Source organism: Artemia sp. Qi Xiang Cuo, chromosome 18, assembly GCF_049724085.1.
Source record: "Artemia sp. Qi Xiang Cuo chromosome 18, ASM4972408v1, whole genome shotgun sequence".
Taxonomy (NCBI): Eukaryota; Metazoa; Arthropoda; class Branchiopoda; order Anostraca; family Artemiidae; genus Artemia; species Artemia sp. Qi Xiang Cuo.
Window position 1 is genome coordinate 60,229,338 of NC_142811.1, and position 13,939 is coordinate 60,243,276.

At 35.6% G+C, this 13,939-nt stretch overlaps 1 protein-coding gene across 1 annotated transcript in view; it reads right to left on the reverse strand.

Moving 5' to 3' along the window:
• Positions 1-1,126: 1,126 nt before the first annotated feature.
• LOC148941724 (protein obstructor-E-like) overlaps positions 1,127-13,939 on the reverse strand; it is a 35,484-nt gene continuing 22,671 nt past the window's right edge. The window contains exons 3-5 of the mRNA XM_089103907.1: positions 11,740-11,934; positions 6,664-6,871; positions 1,127-1,365 (exon numbers count right to left, since the gene is read on the reverse strand). Of these exons, the coding sequence (XP_088960033.1) occupies positions 1,182-1,365; positions 6,664-6,871; positions 11,740-11,934 (587 nt within the window). The 3' untranslated portion in view covers positions 1,127-1,181. The remainder of the gene's footprint in view (positions 1,366-6,663; positions 6,872-11,739; positions 11,935-13,939) is intronic.

A 13,939-nucleotide genomic window follows, 5' to 3' on the forward strand; every position in this document is an offset into this window, starting at 1 on the left:
ATGTGTGGTATTGATTGGTGGAAAATTATATAGGGCCGTGTCTGCGACTTTGGAAAATTCAGTTCTAGTTCTGATCCAGAATACAATCAAGGGCTTTTTTTGGAAATTGTAGTTTTAAATTTCAGTCACTGGAAAGCTCAGCAAATTCCTCTTGAGCTTTAAGTGATATGTGATCAATCTCAGTTAAATCAATACATAACAGATTTTGAATCCAAGCTACCTTTTTTAAATCAATATTTAATATAAAATATCAACAAAACTAAGTTTCTAGCGTTTTTAAGTGATCTATAATAATTTTTGTAATAAAAGTTTTAGTGATTTTTTTCCAATTATAAAATTGTCGACACTGGAAAATATTTCGAACGATTTTTTTTCTACACTATCTTTCCACATTTTAATCGTTTTAATAAAACTTTCAATTTTATCATTAGAAGCAAACATATGGCAATTTTTTTCCTTTAAGAGACAAGTTGAAAAATTTATAGACAGAAATTTTTATGTGACAAGATGGCTTGGGCTTTGTTCATTCTGTTCTGTATGGTTATTCAAGCTGTGTTATTTGTCGGATATCTTTGAAAAATTAAACGAAAAGTGTATAGGGGTAAGAAAACGGTGTAAAACTACATGCTATAATGAAAAGGTCTAATATGGGCTGCAAACCTCGTGCTCTTAAGCTAAAAGCTAGAAGGTATTTAAGTTCACCCCCATCTATAGATACGGGTGTCAGATCAGTTAAACGATCTTTGACCTATCCTTTGCCGCGTCATTTACTTGTAATTTTACATTCAAAGTTTTGGCCAAGACATGAATCAGAAAAAAAGAATCAGGGATTATCCAGAAAATGATCTTCGAAAACGGAAAACAGCAGAGACGTAAAACCAAACTTGCATTCTAAAGTGGATATATTTCTTCTGTATCGTCATTTCCTTTTCATTGGAAATTCCCGACTGGCAGTTTTTTGCCATTCAGGCGCTGCCTTTTACAAAAATCCCTCCACCAAGAGTCCTCATCCCTTTTCCCTAATCCCGTTTTTTTATTCAGACGAGTGCTTTCATTAGCGAATGCCGTGACGCAGCCTTCACTATGACATTATGAGTCTCCACTGTTCAATATTACTCAGAAAAAATTAAAAAAAAATAGACTTTAATTCAAATTGAAAATAAAACAACAAATCTTTAATGTTAAGCTTTGACCTTCATCTTCTTAATCACTTTTCTTTGTCTACCTTCCAGGCGAGTGGCTTCATTTGTAACTTCAGCAGCCCTGTCCTTGCTGGCAGCAACACCATCATCAACAAACGATCCAAAACCGGGAAGGCCTGCTTCAGATGAATCTTCTTCCTCCTCTACTCCGTAAAAATCTTCACTGTAATTTAAAACGCCTGTTAGCAGTAGCTTATAAAATAAATCTTTTAATGCCTGTTTCTATCGTTTTAAAATAGATGATTATTCTCACATAAATGCTTATGCTCCAGCTCCATTTATGATGTCATTTTGGTTTTCATCCTCTTAAAAATAGTTTTAGCTGCATAATTCTCATGCAAGCGCATCTACGGTCCGTTATGTTCTCATTGTTGTTTCCATATTTTTCTTCTTAATTTATTAGCCTTCTTTTTTTTATTCTGACGATGTAAATTCTACCTTTTTTGAGCTTGGGATAGTTAGTTTTCTGAATGCAAATTTTATCTTAACCCACGCAGAAATTCTGCTAGGGAATGTGTTATTTTCTTCGACAAAAGGGACAATTGTTATTTTCTTTAGTGCGGGGCTGAGAGTTTCAAAGTTCTTAAATACAACATTTGTACTTCTGGATAATATTTATGGGCAATTGATGCGTTTTAAAAGTGGATTTGGTTTTTATACTTGGCTTGAACTCTGAATCTTTAAGTTTAGTTTCGAATAATTTTAAATTATAGAGATTCGTTTTCTATTTTCTAAAGCTTTCTAGCAACAAATATTACTAGGTTAACATTTATATCTCTGTGTGCCAACAATTGGGATGGCGGAAACATACCCAATAAATTTTTCAAGGCCTTCTGTTTTTGTAAATTAGGACCTTATTTTAGACGTGGTAACATTACCGTTTGCTAAACTCCATTAGCCGAAATCCCGAATCCCGCTAAAATCCCGAAATCCCGCCAAAAAAGAAGAAAAACAAGAAAGAAGTCTCCAATAGACAATATCCATCCTTACTGTAAAAGTCTAAAACCTACTGAGTCATTGGCACTTTACTGAAAACGAATGATGTTACAAATATTTTCTTTTATACTTATTACAACATTGAGAACAAAAATAAAAATTATATTGTAATAAAATCTTGCTTATGAGTTTTCAGCAATTAATATAATTATATATCAAATGTCTAGTTCAATTTTATCAGTTCTTTTCAAGACTATTCAAGACACATGTAGTTTTCACAACAACAAGAGTTTGGCTACTGTCACCATCCCTAACTGTAAAAGCCTAGAGCCTAGTGCGCCATTGGCGCTTTACTGAAACAAATTACATTAAAAACATTTTCTTTTGTACTTATTACGACCCGCTGTGCAAAAAGTGGGGTAGCAAAGTAGCAATGCTACTTGGCTGTTTTCAAATTTGTTAGCAGATTTTGTCAGAAAATACCATTTAACACATAAAAATACTTTTTGCTTAAAAAAAGCTGTCACAACACAAGTTGTGCTACTAAAGTGTCGGCAGCTTTTGGAATTCTGTCGAATTCTGCTACTGGCAGCTTTGGAACTACTTCCATACCTGATCATGACATTTCAACACTAGTTCCTCGTCGTTTGGAGTTTGAATTATTCTAAGAACTTATTTCTTCTGATCTTAAGTTTAATATGGCTTTTAATTTTCTTTGAAAACCTCCTTTTACGGAAAGTTTTTTTTTAATTAGTTTCTGCTCGTTTTTTATTGCTAAATTAAGTTTTTCAACGTTCTTTCAAATAATTTTTTTTCAACAAAAAAGGCTCATCAAAGTATCATAGTAGTATCAAAGTAACAATTTCAATACATTAAAGTAAAGAAAGTATCAAAGTAAACAAAGTATCAAACTAAACAAAGATCAAAGTAAATTAAGCACCAAAGTAACAATTAACCAACTTGCATAACTTACAGCTCTTTCCCCGTAGATAAAAGTTGCCACGTAAATCAGTAAATCAAGGTATCAAAGTGAAAAAAGAAACTAAGTAACAATAAGTAACTTGTATAACTTAAAGGCCTTGCTCCGGGGTCTGGGATTGGAGGGGGGGGGGTAATCCCGGAATCATTGTTATTTGGCCTTTGAACTATTCCGAAAAAATGTTTATCTCGGAATTTTGACAAGATACATTTGGGAGGAAAGGGGGTTGGGGAAAGGCAGGCTGGTTGCCCTTTGATAACTTTTGACTCTTAACAGAGGAATTAGAACTTTGAATTTACAATCGAATGATCCCCCTTCAAAGTTAGTACAAACACCCCTCCACAAAAACCTTATATGTTGGCAATGGGCAACTTGCACAAATTACAGCTCTTGCCCCGGGGCTGTGGGGAATTAGTTCACCCTGTTTTATAGTTATTTGATTTTTCTACTATTTTGAACAAAGTGGCTACATAAAAATTTTGATAGGATGCATTCGGAGAAAAAAGGGGGTGAGGGTACGAGGAGGGCTGGTTACCTTCCGACCGTTCCCGACTATTATAAAAGCACTAGAATTTTTTATTTCCAATCGAATGAGCCCTCTCCAAAGTTCATGCGACCATCTCTTCCATCAACAAGCTCACAAGTTAAAATGGGAAATTAGCATTGTCCCGTGGGCTGGGGGGGGGGGGGTTGTATCAAATACAAAATCATAGTTATTTGAAATTTAGATTATTTTTAACAAAATACTATCTCAAATTTGATTGGAAGCATTTGAAAAAAGGATGTGAGAGGGGGGGGGGGTAGTTTCCCTCCGTTCACTCTTGAATCTTAGAAAGGGAACTAGAAATTTCGACTTAAAATCAAATGAGCTTTCTCCGAAGTCTATACGGCCATCCCTTCCATAAAAATGGATGGCTTGCATAACTCACAGCCTTTGCCCTGGGGGCAAGGGGCTGGTTGCCCTCTGATCACTCTTAACTCTAAAATGGGAATTGGAACTTTCAATTTCCAATCAAATGAGTGCTTTCCAAAGTTTATAAGACCACCCCTTCCATAAAAATCTTATAGGTTAAAAAAAGGCAACTTTCTTAACTTACATTGCTTGCCCCCGGGCTGTGGGGGATACTGTCAACCCTGGAGGCGTAGTTATTTGGCTTCCAGATTAAACAAAATGACTATCTTAAAATTTGAATCGGATCCATTTGGGGAAAAGAGGGTGTAGAGAGGGGGGGGGCTAGTTGCCCTCCAATCACTTTTGACTCATGAAATCGGCCTGAGAGCAAGGGGATAGGGAGGTTGATTAGTTTCCGGTCACTTTTAACTCTTAAAAAGGGAACTAAAACTTTCAAGTTCCAATCAAATGAGCCTCCTTCAAAGTTTATACAACCGCCCTTGCGCAAAAATACCATTACTCACAAATCCTTGACATTGTTCAGTAAGTCAGACTTATATATTCTGTCTTGAATTATGTAGTAAAAAGCTAAAAACGTCCAAGGTCCCTCAGCTCCTGACCACCCTTCTAATGAAAAATAGTTGATATGTCCTTGTTTCAAGTATAGAACAGGATGGAAGTTTTGACACAAAACCCCAAGAGCTGTTATCACATAAACAATCACAAACCCACAGACTAATCCATATCAAGATAAGTTGATACTGAAACTAACTGACAGAAAACCTACTCCAAAACATTAAAAAAAAAAAACTCTCGACGTTCCAAAACCGACGCCAGAAACTTTCCCTATATCCTTGTAGCTTCCATGTCTCTCTTCGATAGTAAATCTATTATTTTCTTATCCTCCTAAATCTTAACCTGACACCATAGTTTTCTTCAATTTACAAGGTCATTATATTTTCTGAAAAATGAGCCAAATTCCTTCACATGGGATAGAGGCAACGTCCAGTAAGTTGCATTATCCCATACTCTTTCGTCAAAAGGCAAATCGTAAGACCTATAAGGAACTCTAACTCCCTCTTTTTCAGCGCGACCTATACAGTTCTTTTCCCAACTACTCTTTGGCCTTAGTGTTCAACTCGAGTGACCAGGTCCCATTTACTCTCACATACCCGATCTGGATCTCTTGGTCACTTAACTTGTCTCTGACCACACTTTCAACTTCCCCTTCCCTTGGAGTAGTCCTCAGTCCATAATTCCATACCTCAAGTCCACAGTCACCAAACATCTTCTTTATTTGCGTGCCTCCAATTGTAGATGTTGCTGGATATTCTGGAAATCTCTAAAATCTTACATCAATATTGCATTCATCCTCCTTTGTCAGTGGTTTCGTGAAAACATTAACGAACTTGGAAAGGTGTTGAAAATGCCTCGTTATTTCATTCGCTAGGACCATGCTAGGATCAAATGTTGCTAGGACTAAAATGCTAGAATTTCCAGGAGATTACTGGGGATTCTAGGTACGCTACTTTTTTTTATCCTAACTCTAGACATATTAAGGGTTTTCTTCAATAGCCTTATCAACCCCAAAAGCTTTGGGATTCATAAAGAAAATAAACCCAGATATAAAGAACAAAAATAGATTTATTTACTACCATCCCTCAAGGCCGTACCCAGGATTTTTTTTCAGAGAGGGTTTTACTAAAAAAAAAAATTCGGGGGGTGGGGGTTTACACGAAAAAACCTCAAAATAATGCATACAAAATTTTTTTATATCCATTTTTGTTACGTTGTTACGAGCCAAAAAAACATTTAGGGAGGGGTTAAAAACCCCTAACCCCCCCCCCTATGGGTACGGCCTTGCCATCCCTTAACACTGTTCAGTAAGTTACGTTTATTTTTTCAAGCTTTCACTATAATTTCCCCCATGTCTAGGTTGTTCAGTCACAATAAAGTAACCTTTGTTACTAAAGTAACAGTGCCAGAACAAGGTCAAAGGTTTGATCTCACCCACCATATTGGGTGACAGGCTTACTTTTTCTGCCCGTAAAAAAAAGACCTGGCAACCGGCAGATGTTCTGAAACGACGCTGAGTTGGCCTGTAAACTAATGGCCCGTCTGGAGTACAAGTCCACACGATAAAGCTATGGTAATTCTAGGTTCTCTATCCAGAGGTTTGGAATGAAAAAGTTCTCTCAGTGCCACCCTTTTCTTTGATAAAACATATGCTCTTGTTTTACTACACTTGTTATAAAAACAAATGGTACTTGTGTGATATATCCCCTACCACTCAAGTTGTTAATTCATTGACGCATTATAGAACCGTTTTTTTTTTTTTTTAGTTTCTTTCAGCTTAGCGTGAGACAAGACTAGGAAAAGTGACAGGATAGATGGAAAATACAAAAGTATTTGGACAATGTGAAGTTAGAAAATAAAATAATTCTTACTTCGTAATATGCAGAATAACTGTACCTAACACATTAGGCATGCACACTCGCTATAATTTACCCCCCCCCCCCCAATGTCCAAATATGTAGCCCAAATTTGTGAAGTATTATATTTTTATCATACTTAGGAATATTTCATTGCGATTGAGCGTCAGAGAAAAATATTAGGTAGGGGCTTAAATCATACAAGTACCCAAAGTTACTTACCATCCCTTAACATTCTTCGGTAAGTCACATCTACCAGTTTTAGGGTTGAACACCAATCCAATAGAACATCCCCCAAGTCTAGGTTCACCATTCATGAGACACATGATGAACATACGGCAAGTCTCTGGGTGTGGCAAACGGTCATGGTCTCCAAATTTCAAACGGCGGAATCGATGTTGTCTATTTGGGCATTCAAAGGATAGAATTTCTAAAAAAAAAAATAAACACAAATTTTAGATTGAATTATTTGTGCAATTAAATAATCAAGCAGTAAATTACACAAAAAATTAAGCGCTTCCCTAATAAAATCCATTATCTCGGAAAAATGTTGATGCTATTTGATATCTTTTGGGGAATCTGGGTTGACACTGAAAAACGTTAGAGTCTTACTGGGTTGTTATAATACTCACAAACACTAGAATTTTTCTAGTCAGAAACGAAACAAACTCAGGTCAGACAAACAACATATCCACTAGTGATGTAACAACATACCACAAACAACAAGAGCAACAAGAAACCTCAAACTCTACAACAATGTGAAACAAGACGAGCAAAAAAAACTTAGACTTATTCACTGAGGTTAGACTAAGGTTAAACTGAGGTTAGATAAAAAGTTTGAGTAGGGAATACACTGGAAGTGACGAAAGAAAAGAAGTCTCTCTAGTTTTTAAAACTTACCCCTTTTTGCTGTTATTGTTGCTGTTAGTTGCTGTTAGGCAGTTAGGCAATTCTTAGTTGTTAGGCTGTTAGTTAGTTAGTTAAGCTGTTAGTTAGTTGTTAGTTGTTAGCTGTTAGGCAATTCTTAGTTGCTGTTAGGCAGTTAAAGGCTATCCAACAGAAAGGCTGGAAGGAGAGATCTTTTGCCCGTTCCGTTCCCTCCAAAAATCAGAAAAATTTTTTGGGCGTGCAGTAAAGTTTCTTATAATTCTTGACGATATTACTTTAATTTTTTACCTTCCTTTTCCCCATTTTTCTCCCCTTAAAATAGATGCCCGTGCAATTGTTTCAAGGCTGAGACAGCTTGTCAATGCATTGTAAAACAAGAAAATCTAAGCCAGTTGTATTTTGTTAAATTTTTTGTCAGTTTTAAAATCAAATCGTCAGTGAATCTGATCGTAGACTATCTATGTGGAATCTGCCACCATTACAATATGATGTGTGTGCAGGAGTATTTGCTTATGACAAATTAAAAAAAATTCTGCTCTGCTCCAGGCTTTTCCACGAGAACCAGTTTTTATGCATGCAGCCAAACGAAAACATGTTTGACCTAAAGCATGAATGAGAACATGATATTTGTACGAAAAACTCTACAGCTGTATAAAGAGTGTGAAATATCGGTTTTATATCTAGATCAGCTCTAGTCAAAATAGTGCACAAATTAAAATGGGGAAAGGCACCAGGTCTCGGTAGTATATGCCGAGAAAACCTATGGCACCTCTTGTTCGAACACCTTTCTCTCCTGTTACTGATGTGCGTCGAGTGTGGTATAGCTCCCAGTTCATAATGGGCTAATGTTCTTTTAAATACTTCCCAAAAAGGGAAAATTACAAATCAATGCAGAGGATATAACCCCATTAGGGTGTCTAGTGTTCTCAGGAAGATCCTCGAGTTGCATCTATTTCTAGAAATTTTGGGGAAATGTAGACCGTATTCATCATAGGCTCGGTTTCCGCCAAAACATGAGCTGCTTCTTTGTATATAGACAATTAAGAGAGCTACTTAGAAATCCCACAAAATGGGATCATTTATTTATGTGCAGCGTAATTATCTCAGCTGTGATTGGAACAGCCAAATAGGGGGATTATTTTTCCGAGTGCGTAAGGGGGGGGGGGGGGATTACACACAAAATCTTTAAAAAGTGAATTAAAAACTTGTTTATATACATTTTTGTCACGTTTTTACGAGTCAGGCAACCACTTCAAAAGGGGGTCAAACCCACCAACCTTCCCTTCTGGATACGGTCTTGGACTTAGCCGTGACGAGTAAGCAACAAAGCTCTCTTTCACCTGCTATAAATATAACTGTTACGGGACTGGCTGTCAAATACTGATAAGACTAAAACTGTGGAGTATTTACTGTAAATACCTCAAGTTTTTGCTTCGATACCCGCCATCTTAAAAAATTCATCGTAAGATCTCAAAATATGGCAGACTTGGTGTTCGTTGTGCCATGTGCTGAGAAAAAATTGCTGAAGAAAGGCGGTTGAAACATCATTCGAGTTTGAGCTTCAATCCCTTGTATTAAGGTTAGTTACAGTTTAATTCAATTCAACTTTATTATTATTATAATTAAACTCTTTCCCTTCCTTTACTGATCATCCTGTACACCATCAAGAATGAATAATATCCTGGTTTTTTAAATCTATATAATATTTTGTATTTTTTCCTCTTCTATTTTCATCATTCACGTTTAAATTTTCCCTTTTCATGCTGTCTATTATATTATTTATTCACGTTATTTGTCTTTAAATTATGCCTTAGCTTATACTGCTACTACTACTATTACTACCGGCAATAAGTCACCTGCGGCCACCACAGCTGTGCACACTACTCCTCCACCCTGAACTATTTTAAGCTTCTCTCTTTAAGACCTACCATGAAGCTATAATTTCCTTCAAATCCTTCCTTACAGGCTCTTTTCACACCAATCCCGATAAAATACTTTTCATTTGGCTTGAGATCAAAATGGTCAAAAAGCACAATATTTCTAATTTGTAATGATCAATTAAACATGGTCACTTAACAATCGAAAGTTTTCTTTCCATTACTTAGATAGCCATCTAAGTTTTCCTCGATTATAGCCCAAGGCAGTAGGATCAAGCCGGATACTCCGCATAAAATCTCCATTGCCATTACTTCTTAAAATGAATAAGCGATTTAGAATAGCCCATAGCTATTGTCTAAAGTTTTTCTTAGCTAGTTACTTCTTGTGTTTTTATGCCGCTCATGAGCTGTGCTTTTTTGAGGTTTTGTTTTGTGTTTTAATTTTATTTCAATATTTCTTTTAGAATGTTTAAATGAACGGTCAAGATTATTTACTGTTCAGAATCCATACCCCCCCCCCTCCAAAAAAAGGCAAGGGTTTTTAACCCCTTATCTGGGAATGAAAAAAACCATCAGTGAACATTCCTAAGTAGCTGCTCAAACAATAAATCAGAAATCAACTTACCATGTGACAGAAGGAATACAGCCGAACCCTCCCCCCTACCCTTTCAACCATCAAAACCCATTTCATTATCATTTATCCATACGCATTGAGAAATGATCCCAACACAAACAATAAGAAAAAAAAAACAGTATCAAATATTCAAATAAAATCTATTCTCGATCGCAAAACTTACGTAGAATAATTAAATAAAACGTAGAATAATTAAATACATTTCTTCATGATGAATAAATACTAAACTCAACAATTATTAACTTAGATCTGGGTAATACTTAGTATCGATACTTTCAAGCACCGTATCCTACTAACAAAACTTTAAAAAAGTACTGACACGTCGGATACTCAGCGTGGAGTCAATTCGTAAACTTATACCGTAAAAAGGAGGTAGATTGCAATTTTAAATCTTCGGAATTAGAATAAATCAATTTCTATGGTTTCTGGTGTAAAAAACATGATTACAGTTAAGATACTTTGGTACTTGTTAATTAAACGACAAATTTAAATTATGCTTAGGTTAGATCTAAGAAAACCTGTTTCATTGTCACAAAAAACAAGTGACGGGTGACAGAATGCATTACACTTATATAATTTGGGCTATAAATTTGCACATTAGGGCGGGTGGGATTAGGTTAGGTTGTGTCAGGCAAGGAGCACTGTCCAAAGACTTTACCCCCCCCCCCCTAATGTGCAGATATATAGCCCAAATTATATTATCATATAAACTAAAGGTTATATCAAAAAGTTCGTGGTAACGAACTGTAAGTAAGGAGCAACCCGGCTCAAAGTAGCCGAAATTCTAAAAAACGGAATTTTGATACCAATAGATACATCAAAAGAATTGGATTTTTATACTAGATTTCAAATTTATAAGGTTCATCAAGTTTAGTCTTATCCATCAAAAGTTAGGAGCCTGAGAAAATTTGCCTTATTTTCAAAATAAGGGGGAACACCCCTTAAAAGTCATAGAATCTTAATGAAAATCACATCATCAGATTCAGCGTATCAGAGAACCCTAATGTAGAAGTTTCAAGCTCCTATCTGCAAAAATGTGGAATTTCGTATTTTTTTCCAGAAAAAAGATCACGAATGCGTGGTTATTTGATTTTTTTTTCCCCAGGGGTGATCGTACTGCCAGTGGTCCTAGAATATCGCGGGAGGGCTCATTCGAACGGAAATTAAAAGTTCTAGTGTCCTTTATAAGTGACCGAAGAAATGGAGGATAACTAGGCCCCCTCCCATGCTCATTTTCCCCCAAAGTCATCCAATAAAAATTTTGGGATAGCCATTTTGTTCAGCATGGTCAAAAATATAATAACTATATCTTTGAGGACGACATAATCCACCACAGTCCCCGGGGGAAGGGTTGTAATCCACCACAGTCCCCGGGGGAAGGGTTGTAAGTTATGAAATTTGCCCAATGTTTACATATAGTATTGCTTATTTGGATGTATACAGTCGTTTTCAGGAGGGATGTTTTCTGGTAGGGGGGGGGGGGAGGGGTGGGTCGGAAGTTACGTCGGAGGATCTTTCCATGGAGGCAGTTTTCATGGATGAAGGGACATTACTATGAAAGGGCGCCGAATTTCCCAGCATAATAATTTCTGTTCGTTTTAAGTTTTAATGTCGCTCCTAACTTTCAGTTAAAAAAACTTATTTTTTTTATTTAACTTCATTAGGATTAACCTAACTTCACTTCTTGGGTATGTTTTGTTTAATTAACAGGTACCGAAATTGTATTATTACTCATGTTTTGATATCTGCTATACTTTTCGGTTATAAATTGTAGCTTTATATGGCCCTGGAACCTACAGGAATCAAAGCATCGATGCTTCTGTGTACTGTATCGAGTGCTCTTGGGTACTGTATAGTCTTGATACGGTATTTTTCTCCAGCTTTATATGAACGACTTACCGGCGGCACTGCAATTTTTTCTATTGGAAAGATCTGGATGAATACAAGCACCCACTTTTGGCTCAAAAATGACACCTTCTGGGCAAGTGATCAATGTATGTCTGCCATCTGTACAATGATAGAATTGATTGCATGTTCCTTCAACTTCAAACATGCCGTTCTCTCTTGGACAGTTAAGTGTAGATCTTGGACTTTCTAAAATAATCAAGATCACATTTCAAAATAAACGAAAGTGCTAAAAGCTATTCATGAAAGTTATAATTCAATAGTCGTACAAGAGAGAAAGACAAAAAGAGAGAGAGACAGAGAAAAACAGAGGGAGAGAAAGAGGAGAGAGAAAAAGAGAGAGAGAGTAAAAATTAGGAGGAAGAGAGAAGGACAGAGAGATAGAGACCTGACACTAAACTAAATTTAAATATGGCGGACAAATTTCAACTTAACGCTTGCCTTGTTTTGAAAAACTGAAGACTTAATCATTTCTTTGTGCTTAATTTTTCTTTCGATAAAGGGAATTTACAACCAATTTTTACAAGAAAAGGTTTAATATAAGGGTGCAGAACACGGGGTTCCGGAGGTAATAACCATTCTAAATTGAAGAGAAAATTTTTCTTTTACAAAAAAGTAGAGAGAAACGTTGAACGTTAAAGATAAACTTGAATAACTTTAAACTTGAGTTGGATTCTTGAACCACCTCTCTCCCATTCCCACTCTTTAGCTATATTTTGGTTTTACTTTTAAATTTAATGAAAATTAAAGCCTTGCGGCCTCTATTATATAATTGAAAGCCGTGCTATATCGTACTATAATTGAAGCCGTGCCTCTAATTTAATAATATTCTACGTGAAACAAATAAACCCAAATAAGCACATACAGTATAAAAATGATGTGATTCATTGTCAAGAACTGGCCCTTACTCACTGATACATTTAAAAACGTTATTAATAGAATTCAGTAATCAAATTATAAACGAATACAGAATAAACCTAAGCTTTTCAATTCAAGGTAAATAATGACACTAAAACTTAAGGCGTACACGATTTATCCTAAATACAGGGCACCGCAGCGCTCCTAGGCCCCAACTTAATTATTCTATAATTTAGCTTATGATCCAGTCTAAAATGTTTAGGTTGCTATAAATACATTCAGCTGATAATAGTCAGTTGTTATCTACCAACTGCTTCTCAGAACAGGGGCGGATCTAGAGCAAAATATTGGGGGGGGGTCTAATGTGACAAAGGTGCCAATAATTGATCAAAATCGGCAAATTTATACTAAAAGCAGAGTAAAAAAAGAAAAAAAACAAGGAATGAGGGCGCCAGAAAAACCTTGGGGGGGGTCCACCCCAGCCCCCCTGGATCCGCCCCTGTCTCAGAACCTGGCAGCTGAAAATTTTATTGCTTAAAGTAAATTCTCAAAGCATTATAATAAGATAAAAAGTTAAAAAAGAAAGAAAAGATCAATAGTTTGAGGGGAACGGCTCATATTAAGGATAATTCTGTATATTTAAAGTTTTTCTTTTTATTTTTGTTGGATTAAAGGCCTTAACGTTAAATTTTTTTAATTTTTAAAAAGTAAAAAAGGGAGAAAATTCAAGCACACCTCTTATTTTTTTTTTTTTTTTTTTTTTTTTTTTTAATTTTATAGTGTGAAAGCAGAATAATTATATTGAAAAAAAAGAATATGAAAACTTCATTGACTCAACGCTTCCGTTCAGTCACGTACACAGGAAATTTATTTTAAAATGGGGAATGGAGAGGTTAGCAAAATAATTTTATATTTTAGCAAATATTTTATAACATTAACTTTTTTTTCCAAAATTATTGATTAAAACTCCCAAAAATAATAAGTTTAATTGACTCAACGAAAGGGTGGGAATAAATTCACAAACTTCAAAATACATTTTAAAAAACATTGATAATCAAGAGGATAATTATAAAAACTTTGACGTTTTTGAAGGCCCGACCCCACCCCATTCGCCAAGCTTTTTAAATTCTTAATTTTTTTTTCGAAACTTTCGTTGTGGCACTCTTTATACTTTAATTTACATTCTGATGAAAATCTCCAAATGCATATTTTTTCATCAAGAGTATTCATTGACAAAGAGCTGTCAAAGTGACACAAAAAATGACACAAAAAACACTATTCAACACATTTTAGCGTTTGGCGACGCTTGTCATTTTAATTCATTTTTTTTACGAAA